The sequence below is a fragment of the Balaenoptera acutorostrata genome, chromosome 6 (genome assembly GCF_949987535.1).
Source record: "Balaenoptera acutorostrata chromosome 6, mBalAcu1.1, whole genome shotgun sequence".
Taxonomy (NCBI): Eukaryota; Metazoa; Chordata; class Mammalia; order Artiodactyla; family Balaenopteridae; genus Balaenoptera; species Balaenoptera acutorostrata.
In genome coordinates, this window is record NC_080069.1 from 7,373,562 (window position 1) to 7,401,313 (window position 27,752).

The 27,752-nt window shown below is 36.0% G+C and overlaps 1 protein-coding gene across 2 annotated transcripts in view; it reads right to left on the reverse strand.

Moving 5' to 3' along the window:
• The window catches only part of GLRA3 (glycine receptor alpha 3), a 192,761-nt gene that overhangs the window by 34,048 nt on the left and 130,961 nt on the right, over positions 1–27,752 (reverse strand). For both annotated transcript variants that reach the window (XM_007192677.2, XM_028169206.1), the window contains exons 6-7: positions 6,137–6,274; positions 3,852–4,066 (exon numbers count right to left, since the gene is read on the reverse strand). In XM_007192677.2, the coding sequence (XP_007192739.2) occupies positions 3,852–4,066; positions 6,137–6,274 (353 nt within the window). The remainder of the gene's footprint in view (positions 1–3,851; positions 4,067–6,136; positions 6,275–27,752) is intronic.

Consider the following 27,752-nt stretch of genomic DNA (forward strand, 5'->3'; position numbering starts at 1 on the left):
CGTTATACAGCAGAAACTAACACACCATTGTAAAGCAATTATACACCAATAAAGATGTTTAAAAAAAATAATGTGAAAGCTATTGTTATGTTTTCTAAGAACCAATGTTTTTATTATACTGTACGGTAGATACATGGCAATATTTAAATTCTTTTTCATTAATTTGGTGATTCTCAGGAGAATATATGACTCTACATAAGTAAAGAGTAATTCAATTGAGTTTTTACATTCTTTTTGAGAGAGATGAAAAAATGGCATATTCTTGCTTTTCAAGTTAACTATGGAGTAAAGTTTAAAAGCTCACACTGTCTTTAAATATCTGCATGACATTTACTCAATAGACCCATATCATGTACTGATTTAGGCTCTGAGGATAAAAATATGTAAAAGATAGTTTGTCCTCTCAAAAAGCTACTCCTGGTGGGTTTCACAAACAAAATGAATGGGGAAAAATATTGCTGTATACCCAGATCTTCCCAGAGTTCCCTAAAGCAATTCTTTCTAGAATCATAGTTTACAAATTAAAATGATATCTTGTCCCTCCTATGATTTTCTCTATTCCTACCCATCTCTATACTTAATAAAAAATATAATTCCCTCAGTGCCAAGATCTTAACTATGTGTAAATCAAATATATACTCAAAAATAGTTCAGTGACTAATACTATCCTCTCTTTGACCCCTGATTAAAATCTAATTCTCCCAAGGAGGATTGCTTTTCACATCTAAAAAAAAATCACAAAATGTTGGGAATCTCAACGAGTTTGGGAGAAAGTTTTGGGGTGAGTGGGTCTAGCCTTTAACTGAGCTGTCTAACCTATTCTGCATGTGGGGGAGAGATGGCCCTAGAAGAGGAAAGGAGAGAAGGGACTTTGAATATGCAGGTCCATTTCCAACTGGAGGAGGAGGGCCAACCACAAACACATCTTCTTTCCCCCTCTTTCTGGACTTTCTTTTACTCTTAGAAGAACCATCTCTGGTCTGCTTCCCTAGGCATCTGTAGTTTACTCCTTGAAGTCTGAGGCTTGGGTGTCCTTTCTGACGATTGCATGTGACAGTCATAAACATCTCAAACTTAACATGTTCAACCACAGAACTCTTACCTTCCCCACCTTCCCCATGAGTAACTATTACCACTACGTGCCCAGTTACTCAGCCTAAGGCTACCCTTGACTCCCACCTTTCCCTTACTCCTCAAAGTCCAGTTCATAAGCAAACCCTGTCTATTTCATCTCTATTTGAGATTTTCTCAAAAAAAAAAAATCTACCTCTTTCTAAATCCATCTGCTACTCTCCATCTCTGCGACTACCAATCTAGCCAGACCATCCTCTGCTCTGAGCTACAGTTTTCTTGGTAGTATCTCTGCTTCCATTTTTACCTCTTCCTATTAAGATTCTTCCAAACTCCATCCAAAATAAACTTAATCCTTACCAACTTCTATAAAACCCTCCATGATATGGCTCTATGATCACTGCCAGTTTTTCTCACTCACTCTCCTCCAAATACACAATGTTAGGAAGTGTTCCTAAGTTTTGCAACTTTGAAAAAATGCTGGCCACAGGATGCATTGTCACCCTCTTCTGGCCACCTAATGCAGGCACTGCGGAAATGCCAGACTGCTCCAAGTTCCAAGAAATGAATCACAGGAGTCTTCTTGCTGTGGGCTATTACATGCCTGATTTATGACACCGCAGAAGCCAGTGCAACAGGAAATATCAGCGAGGAATCTCAGGTCTGTAGTTCACAAGGCGTTGGCTCAAGTACATTCTCTGAGATTTTCTACTTTGGGTCTTGCTTGACCAATTTCCAAGCTCCTTCTTATCTACGGGAGATGCACTGGCAGAGAGCCTGGACAAAACACTAAGCGATTATCATAAATTAATGATTTATTGTTTCTTCCTCCTGTGTCTGATAATCCCCTATTGTTTTCCTGAATTTAATTTTGTTTTCCTCCTTCTTGGATTTTTGTCAGTACGAGAATGGTGGATGTTTCTGTGGCAAGATTTTCAGGCATCTGAGGGTTCTTTTGTGAGGTTGAGAATAGCAGATCTTAAGGTGTGTGGTCTCAGACTCCTATTCCTAAATGCAAGTGTGAGCCCTCGCCCCTCGCCTTTCCAAATCGCAGAATCAAGATTGCATTTTTCAAGAGAATTCTACTCTTTTGAATGATCTCATCCAATAGGATAATTCTTGTTTATTCTGGGACTTCAGCATCTGCCATCCTGAATTCTAATGTACATGACTTCTGTACATAACCCATTCCTTAACTATCACAAAGCCTAAGATGATATAATCACCAACTCTTGAGATATCTGTTTGCTAATCAATTCTTTAAATCTGTTATCATATTTCCAGTGTCTCTATGATCTGAGAGATGGAGAGGTTTTGTATATATCTATGTGTGTATTTGAGCTAATGACTGAAAATTTATTCCTTCCCTGAGATCACGGTGAAATTAATGCCTTTAAAAAAAACTTCTTGAGAAAAACTATGAAGTCATCTCAGACCTTTCTTTCCTTAAAACAAAACAAAACAAAACAAAACTCCTGTCTCTGTTCCGTTTTTTTAATTTATTGCTTTCTTTATTTCTGCTTCCTGCACCCAAACCTTCATGCTCTCCCAATTCTGCCTTCATCTCTGTATCCAGATGCCTTTTTGCTCTGCCTCACAGAAGCTGTAGTTTCCTTAAATGAATCACTAAGTGCCTCACTATCTGGATAACAACTTACGGAATGAATGAGCTTTCATTTCTGTTTAGCTCATGGAGAAAAAAATCAATGAGTAAACTGGCAATTTCATTTACAAATTGACTATGGAACTTCAACTATTACTCAGAGCCCTTGAGACATTTATACGTATATAAAAAAGCACTCAATCTTATAAACAGATTCACAATTTTCATTTGGACGATATTTTATAAAACACTAGTTGATATAGATCATTTTGAAAATATAATTATGTGTTAATAAAAGTAAACCTTATTTTGAAAGACGACCATTAAATCTTAGCAAGGCACAGTGGGCATTGTCAAATATCAAGTTCTTCCGATAGTAAGTAACATTTTTAATGATAAAATATCCTGCCATCAACTTTTATTTATTTAGACATTTTAATTGAATAAATTGAGTCAGAGAATGCAATTCATAGTAAGGGGTAAGGAAGCCATGACAGCAGATTTATAATTTACTTGGCATGGCAGGGAGATAGCATCAAATGCACCAGAAAAGTGAATATGATTTTATTACATTAACATACATCACTGTAATGAAAAGAATAGTGAAGCTTGTTGGAGGTCAGACAGGATTACTTAATTTAGACAGTAGAAATTTCTTTCCTAGAAATTTTTTCATTTAGAAAAAGAAAATAATTTTCTATTGCTATGTTGCTAAATGCATAAAAAGGTATTCCTATGTTTCATTTCAGCACATCTTTAAAACACACAAAGCAGATTTTATAATAAAGTGTTGACTGTCTCATGTAATTTATTGAATATTGTACTGACCGTGGAAAACAGAATGGCTGTCTGGGTACAGAAGGGTTGTGAGTGTATCATTGTTTACCCTCCTGCTCACGTGGCTGACGGGAGCTGTAGCTGCCACTGCCCAGCATCATGAGAGCAGATACCACACATCACTGGCCCAGCAAAAGATCAAAATTCAAAACTCGAAGTGCGGTTTCTACTGAATGCCTATCACTTTCACACCATATAAAAGTCAAAAAAATCGTTAAGTCGAACCACGGTAAATCAGGGACCAACTGTAAATACTACTGAAAAAGATCTGGCCAAAATGGATAATGATATGTATACATATTAGTGCAAATATGCGTGTGTGGCCATTTAGCGCACTTACCTTTGGTAAGGAAGCTCGTGACCCTGAACTCTGTGTAGTCATAGTCAGCACAGTGGTTATTCCCAAGGCTACCCTGGCTGGAGCAGCGTCCATATTGATCCAGAACGAAACCCAGGAGAGAATAACAATCAGGAGACTGGGAATGTACATCTGGATCAGATAGTAGCCCATTTGTCGTTCAAGATGGAATCGCACTTCTATACATGTAAACTTTCCTAATTGGTTGTGAAATAAATGCAGTAATTGGTAAAAACAGGTCTTTGTTATTGCAGCAAATGTCACAATTTTGTTTTCGTCATAATTTTGCCCTACACCTTTCTGTATAATTATACAATTATAATGAAATGATATAACTATTATTTCTGTATAAAGTTATAATGAAATGGGATCCCAAATCATATATGCAAATTGTTTTCTGAAAAATAGTTTTCTTTTTTTTCTGTTAGCACCTAGAAGCAATGTAATAGAACAGTGTACTATTTCAGGAAATAATATATAATCGTATTACTTCACATTTGACTAGCACTTCATACTTGCAAAGTACTAAAATGTCTATTATTTCACTTGATTCGTGTCTGCTTTTATACATTCTTTTAAACACTGTACCTTGAGGCTCTAGCCAGGGTAATTAGGCAAACAATTAAATAAAAGGCATTTAGACTGAAAAGAAAGCAGTAAAACTATCTCTATAAGTAGAAGCCATTACCTTGTATTTAGATAATCCTAAAGAATTCACTAAAAATCTACTTGAGCTGAAGAGTTCAGCAAGGTTACAGGATACACTATCAGTATACAGAAAGCAATTGTGTTTCTGTACACTAGCAATGGACAATCCAAAAATTAAATTGAGAAAACAATTCCATTTACAAGAACCAAATAAAATAAAATATTTAGAAATAAATTTAACAAAAAAGTGTAAAACTTCTACACTAAAAATTACAAAACACAGTTGAACAAAATTAAAGAAGATCAAAATAAATAGAAAGTCATTTTGTAGTCATTAATCAGAAGAGTTAACATAGTTAAGATTGCAATACTTCCCATATTGATCTACAAATTTATTGCAATTTCTATCAAAATCCCAACTGGCTTTTATGCAGAAATTGACAGGCTGATCTTAAAATTAGTATGAAAATGCAAGGGACCTACAATAGCCAAAATAGCCTTGAGGGAAAAAAAGAACAAATTTGGTGAACTCACACTTCCCAATTTCAAGACTTGCTACAAATCTACAATAATCACAAAGTATGGTACTGTCATAAGTAAAGATATACAGATTAATGGAATAGAATTGAAAGTCAAGAACTGATCATTTATGGTCAATTGACTTTAGACAAAGGACTAAGACTATTCAACAGGGAAAGCATGGTCTCTTTAACAAATGGTACAGGGAGAACTTTGCTTTTTGGAACTTTCTGGAATTTTTTTCCCCAATATGTTCAATCCCCAGTTGGTTGAATCTTTGAATGTGAGCCCATGGATATGGAGGGCTGACTATATAGTGAAAGGTCAGGTCACAATTCTGGAAATGTTGAGCCCAAGAAAAATCATAGTTACTGTAAGGAAATAATAAGAGCAGCCACAGATGTTAGTGGGAGGCCAGCGCTCACCACTTTGGAGTGATGCCTCAACTGTGGGCAGTTTAAGGGAACTTGTAGATTAGGCAATTAGAAGAGATACTACGGAAATAGCCAGTTCCAGTTGTGAGAGAAGTGAACAAATAACATGAATGTACAAGTCTTGCAGTCCTTGATGTTGATGACTGTATCTGATAATTATTCTCAAAGGTAAAAGGCTACTGTGTCAATGTGAGTAGTAGATGCTTAGTAACAATATCTTGAAATGCATGACATTGTGGCTAAACTAAAAATTTAGGCAAGTGAAGCCTTAAAAAAAAAAGCGACCTCTTTCATTTTGTTAGCAAACACAATGTTTACAGCTACAGGCCAGTTAAAAAGTACATTTTATCGCTCACATAGAAATTAAAGGAACTTTTTTTGAAACATCATTACTATGTAACTATAGGCATTTCACAACAAAAGAAATTAGTTAAATATAATTGAACACCAAGCATTTCTTTTGTTCCATACAAACCAATTATACAACAAGATGTGATGAGTCAAAGCTTCCGTAAGTTTCAAAGACATCCATTCTCTGCTCTATGACCATAAAAAAAAATTCAGCTATAAATTGTTAAAATAATTAACCTAGCGCTATAATTAAGAAACATCTGAATATCATAAAACCACAAGTCATAAGTGTACTGAAGAACACTCAACTCCTACCTGTGTTGTAATGTTTAGTGCAGTATCGTAAATCTTTCTCTTCTTTCAACAGAAACTGGGGCAAAGTGAGTCCTTCTGCCACTTGTACAGGTGCCTCATCTTGCCATTCAAAAATGAGATCATTCATTGTGTACCCAACTAGGCAAAACATAATAAAAATATTTATAGAGAAAAGGGCATTCAAAGGAGTGAAATTTAAAATAATCACTTGTAGAGTTCCCATAGGATGGGAAGACCAAACAGTGTCACCTTAACTCTATTGATTGAGCTATGCATGGCACAATTCCAGTCTACTGAAGTCTCTTCATACAGAATATTTATCAAATAATGTAAGAAAATGTAGTAGGCTAATAATAAGTATGGCATGGCATGTAGGAACCTTAAAGAATAGGCATATACATTCTTTCCTTGGGATGGGCAGCTACTGCATTAACTCAGCAATTCATTTTGGTTCCACTGCATTAGATCTCTCCTCACCTTTTCTCAAATTATTCAGGACCCTTTCAACAGAAACTGAAATTGTCATGGGTTAGGAAATGACCTAAACTATAACATCCATGGAGGGAACGAACCAGAGCTGATACCTTTCTTGGTTTAATCATTAACTATTTCAGTTTATGGCATCTGCTTCTGCATCCCGAGTCGCAAAATGGACAAAAGGATATTTTAGATAGAAATGTCTGCTATTCAGGGAAAATCGGTATACAAAGAAAATCCACATGTTGGTGGAGGGATAAACTCTTGCACATAGCATGAGTGAATTCAGACTAGAATTCACGAATATATTTTGTAATAAGCCAGCGTCTTTTAGCAAATTAAAATGTCATCTGTCTATAGGAGTGGTATCTAAGGAAAGCAGAATTTGATCTTTTTCTTCCCTCTGAGTGAGAGGCCGTTGAAAGGTGCACTTGAAGGCCATTGCAGAGAAGGAGTCAAAGGGAACGTCACCTGCGGGGAAGACTGCAGGTGGTCAGAGTTCACAGCTGCCCTGGAGGTAGGAAGAGAGGAAGCACAGTCTGGCCTCTGAACTAAGGCAAGGGGCCAGATAAAGGAAGCAGAAGCTCTAGGTGCATGAAGCAAGTGGCAAACAAGGGAAAATGTCCCGAACAAATTCTCTGGTAGCTAATGTTGTCGACAAGGGGCTGTGTGCATGATTAGAAACAGCTGACGCAGGGCAGGTTAGGCTGAGCAGGGCGAGGTGTCTGGAAGGGAACTGATCACCCTTCTTCCTCCCACAATACCTGGGAAGACATCCCCGAAAGAGCTGAATCTGATCCAGCTGTGGTGATAGTGACCGGAGCCAGATGCCCAGCCCACCCTCTTGACCCGCGGGCACACCTCACGACATCCACTCCACTGGCTACGGGGAAGCTGGCTTTAGCAGCAGCAGCATCTGTATGATGGCTCACTACGGAGCAAGCACTACTTGGTAGAGGTTGTAAAGTCCTCCAGACTGAAGGGGACACGCCTGAATTCTGGTTCCGGGACAGATAAGAAGACCTGCAGGACTGTCCTCTAGACCATTGGACTTAGCACAGCAAGGACTTATGTTTGACTTGCTTACACTGGAATACATTTCATTGAACCCTGCAATTAATGATTTGGTGGCTAATAATAGAAGGCTTTCACTTTTATTTGCAAGTCTTTTGATATAGCCATTGTCTATACCATTTTACCTAAAGAGAAAATAGATGCACATTTCTCAAGGATCAAAAGTAAAATAGGCACTGATTCTTATTTACTTCCAGGTAAGACAGGTACCCTATTCTTCCACATGTGCAATCCCTGAAGACAAAAATATGTGAGATATTTCCCAATTTAGACAGATAAATGGAGAAATGAACTGAAACCCTGTTTTGTTTTTATGTTCTAAGTTTTTCTTAGGGTTTTCTGTGAAAAGGAAGTTGCTCTCTGAAATTCCCTCAAAGACAAGGCTTAGTTAGTCTCTGATGCAATTTACAGACAACATACTCAGCTTGCTCTTGTGTCAGATAATCATGCACACTAAGTGATTTAGGCATGGGCATATCCTAATCAAGCTATGCTATTTCCTTAAGGTCCATAAAGTATTTAAGTTTGAAACCAGAAGGAAAATAGTGAGATGACAATTTTAGGCAGTAATGCTTTTATTCTAAGTAACTAAGTGGATGTTCAAGGAAATTAACTAAACGGTAATTTTGCCTCAATAAGCCTTCAAACATAACTTTAAAAAGAAATCAGTACTTTTCTACACAGTTCACAGTGTTTTAGCATCGTTATGCTTTTGGTTGGCAGAACTTTATACAATTCTGATAATTGCCAAGGTGAAGAGACTGGCTAATGAGATTGAGGCTGTGAGCTGAATTGCCTTGTACCATAATGAGTTCCACAACAAGGAATACTTCATTGAGGGAACAAAGGCATTAACCCTACCTTCAGCCAACAATCTCATAGGGTAGCTGCAGGGAAACGTGTAAACAAATGACTCAATGCAAGCAAACACTTGTTTCTTCAACAAGTATCTAGTCGGCACAGACCATATGTAAGGCATCCTACTGGGTTTCAGGGGATGTGAGGTGCTATTACCAGGTAGAAAATAAGTGGCATGGGGGAGGTTCAAAGTGCTATGTGCATTCAGAAGAGGGATCTATAATAGCCATTTAAGCCTCATTTGAGTTGGACCTTGAAGAACGGCAAGACCAGCATATAAAGAACGTGAGAGACAGTGAGGCACTCAGGCAAAGGAAATAGTATAATTGGTTGAAAGAAACCACAAACTCGCAAGGTTTATAATAGGAATAGCAATAATTTTATTTATCTAGAGCCAGTTTGCATGAAGAAGCATATGGAATGAAAATATGAATTAATGTAAGATTATATAAAATTTACACTCCAGGTTGCAAAGTTTGATTTTTTTAAAATTCCCTGTGGGCAATGATAAACAATTGAAATCTTTTGAGCAGGGGAGTGACATGACAAAAATTGTGCTTTAGAAACATCACTCTAGTAGAATCTTCTCATGGGATTCACAAAATCCAAACTGCTTTCATATTCATAAGACATTATCTGCCTTTTTCATTGTGTTGACATTGTTCCAGATGGTGAAAACACAGTAAGTAAAACTTCTAGTGCTTTAGAATAAAAGTGGTAGCTCCAAACTGTGCTAGTGGTTATTGTATTCTTTACTGCCATATCTTGCAGTATAAACAATGCCATTTTATTTAAGAATGTCCTCAATCCTTGATGAAACAATAACAATTATAATCTTAGTAAATTTTGACCCTTATATAAATGTCCTTTTAATATTCTGTGTATCAAAATGGGAAGTACGGATAAAGCACTTCAGCTGCACGTTGTAACACGATGGTTCTTTTAAGGAAAAGCACTGGTGTGATTGATTTGCAAGTAAGCCAGCTGGTTTTGCTCGAAACACCATTTTTACTTGAAAAAAAAATGACTGGCAAACTACGGTTATTATGATTAGGTATATGGCCAATCATTTTCTTGAAAATAAAAGAAGTGAGTGAACCTATCATGTTGAGGGAAACAACTGACAGTATTTGTTGTCAATGGTAGATTTTGAGTTTTCTATTTAACATTATATTTTGGAAAAATTATTTTCCCACTACTTAAAGATTTTTTGATGAGCTCAATGGTGATATTAACAAATGTGACTTTTCAATATTGCATAATGTCATGTGTCAATGTTTGGAATATCTGAATAACTAATTAAGCTAATGTTTTCCAAATGATCAAAGCATGCTCTTAAAAATCATGCACAGGCAAAAGATCCATTTAACGTTCAAGACACAAACAGATTTTAATTTACAAGAGCATGAAGAGTTCATTGCAAAATATACAGCAAAGTGATTCAGTTATATATTCATATTTTTTCAGATTATTTTGCTGCACTTTACTATACACCTGAAACTACCACCATATTGTAAATCAATTATACTTCAACAACAAAAAAAGAAGAGTTCATTGCTATGGTTTCCAATTTCACATTGCAACCAAGATTTAAGAAACTACCACCTTCAGAAACTAAGGGTTTTTCCCCCTATATTACAGAATTTCCTTCTTTTTAAAGGCTGAATAGTACCCCACTGTATGTATATATTACATTTTTTGTCCATTCGTCTGTCAATGGACGTATAGCTTGTTCCCACATCTTGGCTACTGTGAACAGTGCTACAATGAACACAGTAGTGCTAGTATTTCTTCAAGATTCTCATTTCAATTCTTGTGATAAATACCCAGAAGTGGGATTACTGGATCACACGGTAGTCTTATTTTTAGTTTTTGCAGCACCATGGATGAAGCTCAAGGATATTGTGCCAAGTGAAATAAGCCAGTCACAGAAAGACACATACGGCATGACTTCACCTGTATGAGGCATCTTAAATTATCAGATTCATAGAATTAAAGAATGGAATGGTGGCTGTAAGGGGCTGAAGGATGGGGAAATGAGAATAACTAATCAACAAGCATAACGTTTTAGTCAAACAAGATGAATAAGCTCTAGAGATCAGTTGTATCGCATCATACCTACAGTCAACAATAATGTATTGTACGCCTAAAAATCTGTTAAGAAGGTAGATCTCATGCTAAGTGTTTTGAACACAATAAAATAAATTAAATTTTAAAAGGTTTATTTGCATTCTTGAGAAGGTAAAGAAAAAATTTTCATTCTTCCTCAATGGTTCTTCAGGAATATAAGGTAGAAGTAATACTTCAGTAGATCATTTTGTCAAAATTGGAAATTAATTAAATATATTGTTAAGGGAAAATAAGAAGTTAAAGAACTTTTCAAAGTTTCAAGTCTAAGTCACTGACAAGTAGCTATGCCACAGTCTTTGCTTACATGTCATGTCAGTAGAGTAGCCTTCTCTGACCATCTTATAAAATACGTTTCTTCCAATAAGTCTACATTAGCCTTTCCTGTTTATTTTTTTCCTTTGAACTACTCTTTACCTGACATGGTATCTAGTCATCAAGTTTTTATTTTGTTTATTTTTTATCTAGCCTCCTGGAATTTAAACTTTATAAAGCAGAGATTATTCTATTTTAGTCACTGGCATATTTTTCCAGTACCTAAAATAGTATGTTAACATGTACGAGGAGGTTGACTGTTTGAATTAGAAATAGATAAAAGGAAAGGAGGAAGATGTGCTTGTGTGTTTGTATCTGATGGGTTTACTTGGGGGTACACTGAATTTAAGATGCTAGCAGGAGATGCAGGTGTTGCTAACAAGTTTGAACATTGATTTATATGTTGAAAATTGTTGAAATCACGGACCTATACATTGAAAGTGAGATCAGGATTGTAGTTATAAGTTTGAGAGTCACCTACCTAAGGATGAGATTAAAATTGTAGGCTATCTGAGATTATCAAGGGAGATAATATAGAAAGGGAAAAATAGCTATAGGAAGGATCAGAGAATTTTCACCTTGGAAAGAGAAAGGTGAAGACAGAAAAGTAACAAACAAAATAGGAAGTTCAAGAAGGCACATTTCAGCTAAATAAGTGTAAGTGAGAATGTTCTAAAAGAATTTGACAGTGGAATTGGTAAGGTAACAAGTTTCCCTCAAGCAGAGGCTAGGAAATGATCTGTCAGGAATGTTATGAGACCCTTAATCATTGTGTTAGCTAAAATAGATGAACTCCAAAGCCTTTTCCAGCCCTCTGATTTTATGATATAATTGAATATAGCCTTATAAATCTAATTAAAATACACTATAAAGAAAGAATAGGAAAGGATTAGTTACTGTTAAAGAAACAGACAGGCTGATCAAAGGAATCAAAAATAAAGTGTAGGGAGCTATCTAAGCATGTATAAACATTAAAAACTTGTGCCAATTGCATGCGGCACTGTGACTGGGGGGAGGGGGGTGTAGAACATCAAGTGGACCATAGCGGTGTGAATATCTGTGGCACGGGAAAGCAAGACGTAGGTATAATCTTGAGATGCAGAAAAAGCTTCTGGAGCCTGAACTTCTTGAGTGGTACCTCTGGGGCTAATCAAGAGTGGGCAATAGCAGAACACAACCCAATGTTCAGCATTTGGTAATGACATTGATGTCCATACGGAGAAGCAGCAGCGTGGCAATAATAGCCTGATAGACTTTGGTTCAAGACTCACATAAACCCAGACACTGTTTTCTAACACTATGAAAGAGAGGGTGTCCTGAAGAATTTATGATGGTGGACTTCTCATCAACTTTGGCAAGTGGAGAGCTTGAAATGGATGTATGCAGAATTTTTTTAAATGTGTATAATTTTGTGCACGCAAATATCTTAGAAAATATACTCCTGATATATATTTAAATAATTAATCATAGTTTGAAGCACAAAAAATGGGTTAAATAGATATGCAATTAATATGCTGTGGAAGTTTGCAATATTTGAAAGAATTGTAATTTTTCCTTGAGATCTTTTCCAGCCCTCTGAAAAAAAGCACGCAAATTCCCAATTTCTCTGACATTAGATAAGAAAATAGTTTTTAAAAAACTCTAATTAAACATAAGAAATGGTAGGGGGCTGGTATAAGATATTAGGAGATATAAATTTATAATCTTTTAAAATATTCTTGTATGTCATTAGAGAATTTCATATTAAAACAACAAGAAACCAACACACCTATCAGAATGACCAAAATCCAGAATACTGACAACACCAAATACTGATGAGGATGTGGACTAACAAGAATTCATTGCTGGTGAGAATGAAAAAATGGTACAGCCACTTCGGAAGACAGTTTGGTGGATCCTTATAAAACTAAACATACTCTTACCATATGATCTAGCAATCAAATGAGTTGAAAACCAAATGAGTCGAAAATATGTCTAGACAAAAACCTGCACATAGAAATTTATAGCAGCTTTGTACATGCCAAAACTTAGAAGCTACCAAGATATTCTTCAGCAGGTAAGTGGATAAGTAAACTGCAGTACATCCAGATGATGGAATAGTATTCAGCACTAAAAAGAAATGAGCTATCAAGCCATGAGAAAACATGGAGGAACCTTAAATGCATCTTACTAAGTGGAAGAAGTCAATCAATCTGAAAAGACTACAACACCATGACATTCTAGAAAAAGCAAAACTATGGAGACAGAAAAATGATCAGTGGTAACCAGGGATCTGGGGGAGGGAGAAGTGAATAGGCAGAGCACAGAGGATATTTAGGGCAGTGAAACTATTCTGCACAATACTACAATGGAATACATGTCATTACATATTTGTCGAAACTCAGAGAATGCACACCACCAAGAGTGAACCCTAATGTAGGTCCACGGATTGTAACAAGTGCACCACTCTGGTGTGGGGTGTTGACACTAGCAGAGGATGTGCATGTGTGAGGGGGTAGGGAAGTGTAAGGGAAATTGTCAATTTCTGATCAATTTTATTGTGAACCTTAAACTGCTCTAAAAACTCTATTTTTTAAAAATCTCATCTATAAAAATATTCAAATATTACCAACAAGAAAAAATTTTATTACCGAAATGTGGCCCTGGAATTAATTTAACTAGTTCATTAATTTAATAAATAATTGTTGAGTTCCTACCCTATATAAGTACCTAGGTAACCGGCTGGAACTGCAGAATGACCTGGCTCCAGTCAAGATGCTCGCAGAATAGTGGCAGCTGACAATAAAACAGATAAACTAGCAGATTGTGAAGAGTCTGATAGAGAATAAGCAGAGTTCTATGTGAGTGCAGAAGGGGGTCTAAACTAAGCTGGAGTACAGGAGCAGAAGGAGAATCAGATGAAGTCTTCCAGAGGAAAGACTGTAACAATTACCCAGGTGTAGCAGTGTTAAATTAAATATTTACTATTCTCAATGTGAAAAATAGAGGGGTGTTTGTTTTCAATTATTTACAACTGTTTGTATCTTAATATGACGCCTCCATCCCATCTGATTGGGGTAGACTTAAAGATGACTCAGGGACTTCCCTGGTGGCACAGTGGTTAAGAATCCGCCTGCCAATGCAGGGGACACGGGTTCGATCCCTGGTCCGGGAAGATCCCACGTGCCGCGGGGCAACTAAGCCTGTGTGCCACAACTACTGAGCCTGAGTGCTAGACCCCAGGAGCCACAACTACTGAGCCCGCGTGCCACAACTACTGAAGTCCGCGTGCCTAGAGCCCGTGCTCCGTAACAACAGAAGCCACCACAATGAGAAGCCCAAGCACCGCAACGAAGAGTAGCCTGTGCACAGCAACGAACACCCAAAGCAGCCAAAATAAATAAATAAAATAAATTTATTTTTTATAAAAGATGACAGGTTTTTTTTGAGAGCTTAGTGTCTTAAGAGAAAAAATATTCAATCTTTCAGGATTTCCCTTTTTCTTCCTTTCTCCTAGTAAAGGAGTCACTTGGTTATAAGAATTCTAACCATACATCTTGGTTTGCCAAAACAGCCCTAGATTACCTTTTTTTTTTTCCCCCCATGTCCTCTCTGACTTAGCAGTTGTTCTAGAGTCTTCATTTTTAGATTAGGTATCATTATTAATCATTGTTTTAAAATACATCATTATTGGTTTGGTACATCTTCAATTTTACTTCCAGATTCTCCCATAGGATAATAGAGTATGAAATATTATGTTAAACCTGTAAAACAGCCCGCTTCATCAATGGTCCCTCTATCTTTATCAGACCCCTTCAGTAACTAACATTTCAAGGGCAGCTAACTCCTGATTGCAGTAGTGGCAGTAGTTTTCACCTTTGTTCCCCCTGCTGGGCACTTGGTGTACAAACCTGGGATATTTGTGAAGTGTCAAAGTGCCTAAGTGTCACAGAAAATTATGTTAGTTGTAACTGAAAGCTGAGTACTGCTTAGTACTACTAGCTTAGCACTGCTAAGGATCATATAGGAAGTAATCCGAATGCTTTAAAACCTACAAACATTTATTTTATTGTTTGGCAACACCCATATTTTGTAATAAACTCTCCTAGCAGCAATGGCTAAAAGAATCCAATATTTATTGAAAAAGCAAGCACCAAATTTCCATTTCACACAAAAAGTTGATGGTGAAGGTGCCACTTGAACAAGATGTTGTTTATATTTAACATTCACGAAAGGGGCTACAAGGATAGCACTGTCCACATAAAAGCCACAAGACACAAATGAGCTGAAAACATATCAGCATCTATTTGAAAAGATACAGTCCTTTTTGGAATACTGCCCAAAGATGATCATTTGATAAGTGTGTTTGCAGGGGGAGCATTTACGTATCACTCTATGAAAACTGAATTTTTATTTAGATCGAATGATTATTTTTCCGAATTAATTTCACTCTTTTTTTTTTTTTTTTTTTAAAAGATTTTATTGATTGATTGATTGATTGACTGATTGCTATGTTGGGTCTTCGTGTCTGTGCGAGGGCTTTCTCTAGTTGTGGCAAGCGGGGGCCACTCTTCATCGCGGTGCGCGGGCCTCTCACTATCGCGGCCTCTCTTGTTGCGAAGCACAGGCTCCAGACGCACAGGCTCAGTAGTTGTGGCTCACGGGCTTAGTTGCTCCGTGGCATGTGGGATCCTCCCAGACCAGGGCGTGAACCCGTGTCCCCTGCATTGGCAGGCAGACTCCCAACCACTGCGCCACCAGGGAAGCCCAATTTCACTCTTTTTTGACTTCAGGTTTTCTTGGAAAAGCGCATAACAGGAAATTTGCAAGCAACTAAATGATGGCAGTTTTGTTTCAGTATCATTTCCTGCTTCAAAGAGAAAATTGGTTAAAATGATTTTAAATGAGTTTGATTTTTAAATCTAATTCTTTTGGAATTACATGTGTTGAGGATGAAGTATGTGATGTCACTGTAAATTCTATTGTAAAGTCTGTTAAATTCATTTAAAAAGTTCAGCATTGAAAATAAATGTCACTTGTTTGTGATGGATCTGAATAAAATATTTGTTGGAACTCATCACCATGTTAAAAAGTACGTTCTTACTAAACTGAAAAATCTATGGAGATGCAGTATTCTTGAAATTAGTAACGATGCATATATGATTTATTTTACATCCATAAGCTCTGCTCTATTCCATTAATTGAAGAGAAGTTATAGTTGTTAAATTTTACATTTTTATAGGAATGTCCGGTTAAGTAAACTATAATTCTCTGTGTGTGACAGAGCTGATGTTGAATTAAAAATTATATTTCATCATGGCATAACACGTTTCTCTATTTACTGCTTGCCATCAGATAAATTTTTTTAAAAATTTGAACATTTGAAAGTACTTTAAAAATGAACTTATATATTCTGCAATGGTATTGAACTCTCAGTAAATAGGTTCTCTAAATTTCGGTTGCATTTGTTCAAAATCAGTTGGAAATATTTAATCAAATTATGTTATGAATGGAGCACTAAAATTTTAGATTCTGAAACTTTTTATCAGATAGGAATTATAAATATGATGTTTCTAAACAGGTACACATTGAGATTAATCCCTACAATAGTAAGGGAGAACAGTGAGGTCTCAAATGCTGTACAATATTTATTTATTTACTTATTTAATAACTGTGCTTTGGAATATCTTATGAGAAAATTATATTGATGGACTGCTTGTTTTTAATTGGATAACTTATATTGAAATTCAATGGAATTCAGAAGGCCTATTTTCCAGCGTGTGAATTAGGTGAAGAATTTTAAAAGATTCCTAAATAAAAGCAACTAATTTGACAGTTTTGTTCTATAGAAACATTTTTTGATAAAAGGTACTCAAGACAAAGACAAAGACAATATCTGTAAAAATATATGGGCTGAACTAGTTACCTATTTCAATACAAAGAAAAGTAAAATTAAGCTCTAAAATTATCAAGTACTTTATAGCTATCTCAACTGCATACAGATTATTTTCTTAATAAAACCATTATAGTCTATATAGCAAGATCCACTAACGGTGTCAACAATTTCAAATTTAGTACCAAAATTGCAGCTTTAAAGATGATTCCAAATTAGTTTGGTTTGAATTAGGAAGGATTATATTTTAAAAACTAGAACTATACTCATCCACTAATATAAAAATCATGCCAGTTAATAAACATATATTACAAAGATATAAAAATTTAAATACATGTGGTGCCCTTCATTTATTCTCCTAAGTGTCCCCATTTTGATGATAAATTACATGGTCACCCTGATGACAGGGAGAAGCTTAGGCACCTTCATGGCAATGAGGAAAAATGAGTGCAAGGCCACCTGGATCTATGTCGTTTGGCTGGTCCTATCAACCCTCCACTGTAGGATGTTTGGCCATTTGCCTGGGGGTTGTTCCATCACATCTGACAAAGTCTGAGGCTGGTGGAATGCATGGTCAGTTCTCTGTGCTATGAAAAATATTATAAAGTTAAAATATGAATATCATGTAAAAAATAACACATATAAAAATGAAATGATAAACCCATATAAAATTCAGAGAAGGTTTAAACAGGAGTATACAGAAGAAATAGTAATGATTGCAAAGTATGCAGAAAAAAGAATGTTCAACCTAAGGGAGATAGAGGTACCATAAGATACAATGCCACATCCATCAGACTAGAAAAAAATCTTTAAATCCGAAATAAAATGGCAATGCTAATATGTTTGATACAAAATATTACTTTTAAACTTGCTATATTTTTAGGTTTGAAATTTTGAAATGTCTTTTATATTTATAATCATACATGTAGATACATATATACTTATACATATACACATATGTATGTATAGTACGTATACGTATAATCATATATATACATAATCATACACACACACATACACACGAGGAAAAAGGGTCATGAGACAAACTCGAAAGGGCTAACACACGTGAGGACAGTTGTGAGTCAAGGTTAAAGCATGTCCCTCTTTGTTTTTCTATTGTTCAAATTTTCTAGTACAAATTAGCTGATTTTGAACACATCATTCAAATGTATTCCATTATCATTTTTTTTAAAATGTCATCTTTGGTCATTTTAAAAAAATAGGTTAAAAGACTACAGAAGAAAGTCAGAAAGAGAAAAACAAATACCATATGCTAACACATATATATGGAATCTAAAAAAAAAACGGTTCTGACGAAACTAGGGGCAGGACAGAACAAAGATGCAGATGCAGAGAATGGACTTGAGGGCACGGGGAGGGGGAAGGGTAAGATGGGACGAAGTAAGGGAGTAGCACTGACATATATACACTACCAAGTGTAAAACAGATAGCTAGTGGGAAGCAGCTGCATCACACAGGGAGATCAGCTCATGCTTTGTGACCACCTAGAGGGGTGGGATAGGGAGGGTGGGAGGGACATGCAAGAGGGAGGGGATATGGGGATATATACATACATATAGCTGATTCACTTCGTTATACAGCAGAGACTAACACAACATTTTTTAACACAACATTTTTTAACTCCAATAAAGATGCTTAAAAAAAAAAGACTACAGAAGAAAAATAATAGGTTATTGCTTAATACTGTATACCAGGAGGAAATCGTAAAAGTAATACTTATTTAAAGAGAAAATGTGGGCTGAGCATACATTTAAGTTCAAAACAAGTTTGAGATTTATTAGTAAATTATAGATTCACATTTAATTTTAAAAGTGAACTGGAATCATATTTGGTCCAGCTTCCTCAATTGGAAGAGAGAGAGAGAAAGAGACTGGGATTTCAAATCTTGCGTTCTTAAGGAACAGGTGGAATTTAAAAAACAAAAGGAAGAAAATGCTCACACTTGGCGGGTGCTGGCTGTCTATCGCCAGGAGAGATATTACTGCAGTAAATTTTATTAACCTGACAAGGAACAACTGCCATGTCAAAATGTATTTAACTAAAACACTGTAATTTATAATTTGTGCGTTTAACTTGAATAATATTACCATAAACCAGTTTGTTACATACGGTTTCGTTTAAGTTCTTAGGCCTGCTAAATTATTTTCTTAGTATTTACACTTTCTCTAAAACTCTCTGGTGTAACTAACTTATCACCATTATTCTACTAGTACTTTGGTTACATTTCTCCCTGAAGACCTAAAAGACTTTATCATAGACCGTCAGTGTAACCTTTCTCCCTCTCTCTCTTAGGATAATGGTGGAAATAAAATTTGTGACTCCTAATTGGTCTCCTCAAATGACAATCATGCTGATAACATTGTTCACATTTTTCAAAACTTCACAAAATTACCACACATTGAATGTACAGTGTTTTAAAGTTCATGTGAGAAATCTCAACTAAAATCAGAAAAGGACCTGATCTTGAGCCCATTTTAATGAGGAAAATGTGTATATTTGGTTCTGCCCTGGGAGAGGTACGGGAGGGATCTGCCTGGGTGCCTCTTTGGAATAAACTCCAGGCTGTGAAAGAACATTCTGTGTCTGCCTATCAGAGGGCTGGAGAGTCAGATCTGCTCAAATTTATGAACGAATCAGTTTATTTCATAGACCCAAACTATTCAAACGGACTCTGTGAGCCAACGTCAGTTTTGCAACACCTAAATGCTGTCTAAAGTTTGAGTAGAGACTAGGAAGGCACTATAATAATCTTTCGATTTGTCCAAGGTTTTTTTGATGCCTGATATTTCAGTATAACTAATCCTTTACAAGAACCAAAAACTAGGTTAGTCCTAGAGAAGTCCTACATGATATTTGCAAGAAAACCCAATTCAAAGTCTTATTTCCAGAAGGATTTGAAGAGTGTCATTACAAAATAGCAGAAATTTTAACATGACTGGATAAACACTAGAGAATAAAATTATAAATTTTTTAGTTTAATTTCTTTTCAAGTTGAAATATTATAAAATGTCTATCACTACAATACTTTCATTGAAGTACTCAAGAGAATACAATTAACATTATGGTAATGAATAGATTTCAAACATTGAAATTCACATATCATACATAGAGCAAGAAAAACAGGATGATAGAAATGCAGATGTTGCACTTCATTATTTATTATTTTACAATTTTCCATAGAAATAAACCACATTGTTCCTCTGTCTCATGGCATTTATATATTTTTTTCAATTTTTAAGTATCTTTTTACTTATTTTTAAAACTTTAAACAAAGAAGAATATTGCCAACTGAAGCAAAAGATAGCTGATATTTTATACAAAACAAAAGCCTATATGTAAAAGGATTTCAATCTAAAATGAAATGAAATGAAATGAAATCGGAGGATATGAAATGGAGAATCTCATACACGAACCCTCTGGAAGGAGCTTAAGAACAGTAAATGCCTGATTTTCAGAAATGGAGACATCTCCTGACCAGCAAACATCCAAGAACATCTCCCCATTCTCAAGCCAATGCACTTCCTGCTTGAACTCTGTCTGGGCTTGCCCCTCTTTGCATTCCTTGCCAATAAGTAGAGTCCACCTCAGACCCTCAATGGACATGCCAGTAGCTTGCTACAGCATGCATTTCCAGAATTGCATTTCCTCTGCTATTCCCAAATAAACTCAATTTCTGGTCATTTGAGCTTCCCTCCATTTACCTCTTTATTTAGGTTGACACCTATAACGTCAAATACACCTAAGATGAAAGTGACATTTGTGCAGAAAAATATCTGAATAACGGAAAACGAACAACTTCAAATTATTCTGTTTCACCTCAAATAAATTACGTGGCAAAATCAGCATTGACTCACAAAAGGTAAATTTATAGGAATCTTAACATACTGTTGTGAGAGCTTGCAATAATAAAATTTCACCTAAGTTATTAGTATGTTTCCAAATGGGATGTCCTTTTGATGGACTCATCGTAGCAAGAAGTATTGAGGGCTTTACTATTTGAAGTTGTGCGTGTCTTACGTTGCTCATCACAAATGAACCAGAAGTTTAAAGCTCTACTCAGTTGGCATTATCTCTCTATTATTTTAGGCAATTAATATTTGTTGGATATTTAACAAAATTTTGTTAAATTATTCAATTTTATTGTAATTCACACTACTGGGATATTTTTGTGTTCTAAGTCACAACTTGCTAACTAAATGCTGATTATTTCAGGTAAATGTGAAAAGCTAACTCCAAGAACAGAGAGTTTTTGCATCCAGAGGATTATATCATGGCTATTTTCTAATGGAGATGACAGAAACAGTGATCATTACAGGTTGATGATGAAGGTTTGATCACAAATGAGAATGTTAACTACATCAGAGCAACTTTTAGCAGGGTCTGTGTCCAGACTACTCACAGATATATTCCATCAGTTCCAAAAGAGCAATGTTGGAAAAATTGATGAGACTATTGTTAACTTAGGGGAAAAAAGTCACTATTCCTAGAAAATACTGTAACTTCTATTGATGGCATATTTGTATCATATTAATACATAAAGGGCATATTGCAGAAAACCCGCACATTTATGAATTCATTATAACTATTAAAATTATTATTTTAAATCAACAGTTCTCCAGCAGGCCTGGGGACTGGAAATGGTATGAATCCTCCTTATTCCTGACAAATGTTAACAATTCAATAGAGGGTTTTTCGTTTTCCTTTTTGTTTTTCAGATTTGCATCTGGACTTTCCACTCGGACGCAGAACGCAGAGAAACCAACAAATTGCTAAGAACCAGCAACTACAGGTGGAGGTATTTTGTGAAGAAACACAAGGTCACTTGGGATTTCAGTGATCCCAGAAATTTGACTAAGCATTCTATAAATGCCTTAAGGAATTAAGGAATTTAGAATCTCCTGGAATCTGAGCAGGATACTTACGACACAAGCAAGAGTCCATTCACGGTGATCCATGACCATAGCTGCCCCAGAGGAAAAAGTGTAAATTTGTCAGCCATGGCCATTGCCATCACCACTCATAGTTCCTGGGTTTTGACCTCAATATTGTATTAAAATACTTCTGAAGTCCATCTCACCAGTTTATTCATATCAACTCTTTAACCACACTCTTGTGTTCCTTTAAAAAAATTATTTTCTCCAAAGTTTCATTATAAATTTTTTCTTTCTTTCATATTTTCATTTTCTTGTGTTTTAGTTTGGTTTGTTTTCCTCTTGATTTTCATTACAGATAATTCATGATATTATTTTTGTTTACTGTTTGTTTTTTTCCTCGATCCTTTCTGCAGATACACCATGGTTTCTAGATGATGTTTGTAATGTTACATGTCAGATTTATGGTCTTCTACATTTAAAGAATTTATGGAATCCTAGATTGGAGGGAACCTTTGTTGTCATCTAATGTAGTTCTCTTATCTTACAAAAGAGAAAACTGAGTCTCTGAAAAAATAATAGATCAACATAGTTTATATAGTTTTGTAAAGAAAGACTTAAAGTTATAATGCATTTTCTTGAATTTGTCTCTCTTAACATAGGTAACATCAATGAACTGCATAGTTTAAGGAATTATTGAAATTGGACACGGGGCACCCTCTGGGGAAGGGGCTACCCAAGTTCTGAAAGAGCATACTCGGGAAAGATCATTTGAAGCAGGTGGCAAATATGAGCGCTGAAGGAACCGTGGTTATTGGGGGGATTAATTAAGGAAGAAGGAAGGGCTTCCCTGGTGGCGCAGCGGTTGAGAATCTGCCTGCCAATGCAGGGGACACCGGTTCGAGCCCTGGTCTGGGAGGATCCCACATGCCGCGGAGCAACTGGGCCCGTGAGCCACAACTACTGAGCCTGCCCGTCTGGAGCCTGTGCTCCGCAACAAGAGAGGCCGCGATAGTGAGAGGCCCGCGCACCGCAATGAAGAGTGGCCCCCGCTCGCCACAACTACAGAAAGCCCTCGCGCAGAAACGAAGACCCAACACAGCCAAAAATAAATAAATAAATAAATTTAAAGGAAGAAGGAAAATGGTGACAGCTCCGAGGAGTAAATAACAAACAGCAGGATCCCAGAGAAACGACATCATGCTTTAAATTACAGCTTATCTTGGGTGTCCTAAAAGGACTACTGACACTCACACCCATTGGGATGGCTACAACCAAAAAAAAAAAAAAATGTAGATAATAACAAGTGCTGGTGAGGATGGGAGAAATTAGAACCCTGTGCACTGTTGGTGGGAATGTAGTACAGCCACTATGGAAAATGGGAGGGCAGTTCCTCAAAAAATTAAAAATAGAATTAGCCCATGATCCAGAAATTCCACTTCTGGATATATAGCCAAAAGAATTAAAAGCAGGGTCTTGAAAATATATTTGTACACCCATGTTCATAGCAGCACTATTTGCAGTGGCCAAAAGGTGGAAGCAACCCAAGTATCCATCAACAGATGAATGAATTGCATGTATATCACATGTAAAACATGGCATACAATGGAATATTATTCACGCTTAAAAAAGAAGGAAACTCTCATGCATGCTGCAACATGGATGAACCGTGAGGGTATTATGCTAAGTGAAATAATGCAGTCACAAAAAGACAAATACTGTATGATTCATTTTTGTGAAGTTTCTAGTGTAGTCAAATCCATAAAATAGAAAATAGAATGGTGGTTCCCAGGGGCTGCAAGGAGGGGGAAATTTGGAGTTGTTTAATGGGTATAGAGTTTGTCTTACAAGATGAGAAAGTTCTGGAGATTGGTTGTACAACAATGCAAATATAAATATTTAACACTACTGAACTGCACATTTGAAAATGGTTAAGATGGTGAATTTGATGTATGTGTATTTTACCACAATTAAAATTAAAAGTTAAAAAAGAAAAACTACTGAAAGTCTGGGGGAGAAGAAGAATGAGGAAAGCATAGCTTACAGAAGACCTTAGTGGTATCATGGCATGAGCTGAAAGTAGAGCCTGGGAAATGAGTTAGCCTCAAGGCATCTTCCCAGTTACTGTGGGTAAAGAGGGCACTTGCTCCATGGAGCAAACTGACGATGTCTTTAAAGAATCCATGGTTTAACTATGACCACAGTGGGCCACATTAACTGCTCTATGTAAGATATGCACACATGACTGACCGTAGTTAAAAGAAAGAAAGAGATTATCTTAATTTTCACCATAATTTCTGGGGATAATAAACCATAAACAGGAGAGACAATTTCTCTGTCCTTCAAGGAGGTTGGATATAGTGGGTGGGGGAGGGGTATACAATAAATATGTAAACAGAGAAATTTTAAAAATCATTTCAGTTAGTGATATGTATTATTAAGGAAATATAAAAATAAAATTGGATAGGAAGCAACTGGGGAGCGGACAACCAATTGAGAAAAGATCGTCAGAAGTGGCCCAAAGAATTGCAAAGCTGTCAAGAGATTAAAGCTGAGAATATATTCAAGTTTATTAACAGGTAGACTCTGTGCATTAAAGATAAAGGACAGGAATAAAGATGCAGACGTAGAGAATGGACTTGAGGACACAGGGAGGGGGAAGGGTAAGCTGGGACGAAGTAAGGGAGTAGCATTGACATATATACACTACCAAATGTAAAATAGATAGCTAGTGGGAAGCAGCTGCATCACACAGGGAGATCAGCTCATGCTTTGTGACCACCTAGAGGGGTGGGATAGGGAGGGTGGGAGGGACATGCAAGAGGGAGGGGATATGGGGATAAATGTGTACATATAGCTGATTCACTTTGTTATGCAGCAGAAACTAACACAACATTGTAAAGCAATTATGCTCCAATAAAGGTGTTAAACAAAAAAAAGATAAAGGAGCTTAACACCAAATCCACACAACTCTAGAGTAGTTAAAATTTAGTCTGTTAGCACTATTTCCAATAGCCAGGACATGGAAGCAACCTAAATGTCCATCGACAGATGAATGGATAAAGAAGATGTGGCACATATATACAATGGAATATTAGCCATAAAAAGAAATGAAATTGAGTTATTTGTAGTGAGGTGGATGGACCTAGAGTCTGTCATACAGAGTGAAGTTAAGTCAGAAAGAGAAAAACAAATACTGTATGCTAACACATATACATGGAATCTAAAAAAAAAAAAAAAAAAAAAGTGGTTCTGAAGAACCTAGGGGCAGGGCAGGAATAAAGACGCAGACGTAGAGAATGGACTTGAGGACATGGGGAGGGGTAAGGGTAAGCTGGGACGAAGTGAGAGAGTGGCATGGACATATATACACTACCAAATGTAAAATAGATAGCAAGTACAGGGAGATCAGCTCGGTGCTTTGTGTCCACCTAAAGGGGTGGGATAGGGAGAGTGGGAGGGAGACACAAGAGGGAGGGGATATATGTATACGTATAGCTGATTCACTTTGTTATACAGCAGCAACTAACACAATGTGAAGCAATTATACTCCAATAAAGATGTTTAAAAAAATAAAAAAGAAAAAGAAAAAAAAATGTAGTCTGTTAGCACGTAAGTTAGGAAGTCGTGGTCAGTAAAAGCCCCCAGTAGGGTCATAAAGGAAAAGCCATGCTTATTAATATCATGTCATGATCCTATGACCAAGTGTGCTGGAATTTTAAGGTAAATTAAACATAGATATTGGATGAATTCTCATGTTATCCTCATGAACAAGGATTTCAAAATACTGTTAATGATAATATGCTTAAGTGATTTATAACTGATTTAAAGAGCAATTGTTAATTTTTTTTCAGTAGTACTCAATCTAGAGGAATACCTCTAGTGCATTGTTGAAGAATTTTCTCAGACCTGCCCTTTTGGGATTGTATAATGTTATGTTGCTCAATTCTCTGGACGATTAACTAGGAAAGACACAGATCATCAAGTCAGAATTATGGACTGAATCTCACATGATGATGTTTAACTGGGGCAAAGGCGAACTTGTATTCGTCAAGCGAACCAATTGGGTAGATGTGGAACGAGGTACATAGAACTTAGTTGTGGTACCCAGCTGACTGTAGATGTGGCCTGAGTCAAGAGTGTTTTGCAGCTACCTGTGATCTTAGACTGCCAGTCATAGAATGATTGGCACTGTCAGCCCTGGGGTGGGAATGGGGGGTGCCCGACTCTGTACGTCTTGGTCTAGGCCAATTTTAATACGAGGGAAGACATTCGGGGGAACAAATAGGAGGAGGAGGGAACTCTAAGTCTTTTCATCCAAGAAAGCAAGTAAAATTACTGGGTATTTTTAACTGTAGAGCTAACTTAAATATACTATAGTCACATGTTATAAATATTTTGAAATTGTCAGATAGATTTAAAAATGACTGAATGATGCTTGGTGTAAGTTTGTGGGCTATTAATTCACAGGAATTTGCTTTGTCCACTTTATAACTGCGTGCCTTTGGGAAGGTCTCTTAACCTTTGTAAGCCTTAATTTGCTGATATTTAAAATGGAAATAAAACCTATCTCATTAAGCTGTGGTCAGGATTAAATCAGCTAACATAAGTAACGAATATAAAACTAGTGTGACATCTTTTTGTAAGATTTGTAACTACACTGTGTTTTTATTATACTGTAATATGTTCAGAATATCTGATAATTAGCAAAAATTCAACCTACAAATATGTGGACAGATCAGGAGAGAATGGTCATGGTGTCAAACAGGATGGAATATTTAACGTTTAAGTGGCGACTGATTTTCTAAGTAGTTAGTTAGTTCATTAGTGAGTATTTTTGTCTTGGGAAAACTTGCTTTCTAACCAACATTGTAACTGCAGAGGCTTAAGTAATAAGTACTCAGAAAATAAGAAACATTTGTATCTCTGACTAGCCAGACAAAAGGCACAGTATTATTTTGAATAATATTCACACTCTTTTAAATTATGAAAGAATTTGAATAATAGTAGAGATTATAAGGAAATAATTGTGAAAAATCATTGCCCAATTCTACCTTTTGCCATAACTAGTCTTAGCATAAATTCCAGAGTAACGAGTCTGAGTCATATCAGATGTGGTTTTGAAATGAATCTGAAAAATTAAACAGCAGAAAACCTCCCATCGATTTTTAGATATTTCTATTCAAAAACCCCATTAATGTATATTTCAAAAGTTTCCTAAAATTTTAGTCAGTAATTTTTGTTCAGGTTAACCCTTAAAAATACCTTTTACTGTAATTTTAGGGATTTAAGCTATTCTTTGTGAAAAGAATCCTTTCATCAATGAATTATTCCCTTACATTTTCTCTTCCAACTTGAGTAATTAAAATTTCTTTAACTTTCTGCAATTGGTGATGTTTTCGTCTTTTGTTACCTACATTCCTCTTTAGATATGAAATACAGAATTAGACTCTTTATGGATATAGTGATAGTTTATGTATCCTATGTCATCATTGTCCTTTAATAAACTACAAATCTTTATTATGACTCTAAGAAATTACTATCGAATATTCTTCCAAGATTAAAAATATCCTCCATTTCTTTTCTTCACCTGGGGGGAAAACTGCCCATTTAGAAAGTTTCTTTATGGCATAATTGAAAGACTGAAAATTAAATCTTTACTTTTTTCCTTACCTCTATTTCTGTACATTGATTTGCACTGTAAATTCCTTAGGAGTGTAGTGTAAGTCATAATGTAGCTGTGTTACCTTCCCTCATAGATTAGCTAGTTATGAAGGAAATAAACAAGATACATTTATAGATAAAACTGTGATACCAATGAAAATTTGTATTTTTTAAAGATAGCCCTATGTTTTACTTCATACAGCCAATTTAAAAAAAAAGGATCATGTATTGATTCCTGAACTTCAGCAAACTAGTACATCTAATCCTGAGAAGCAAGATTAGTTATCACTTTAATATTTATCTCGTCTGCACTAGAAATGCCACTCACTTTTCTTTT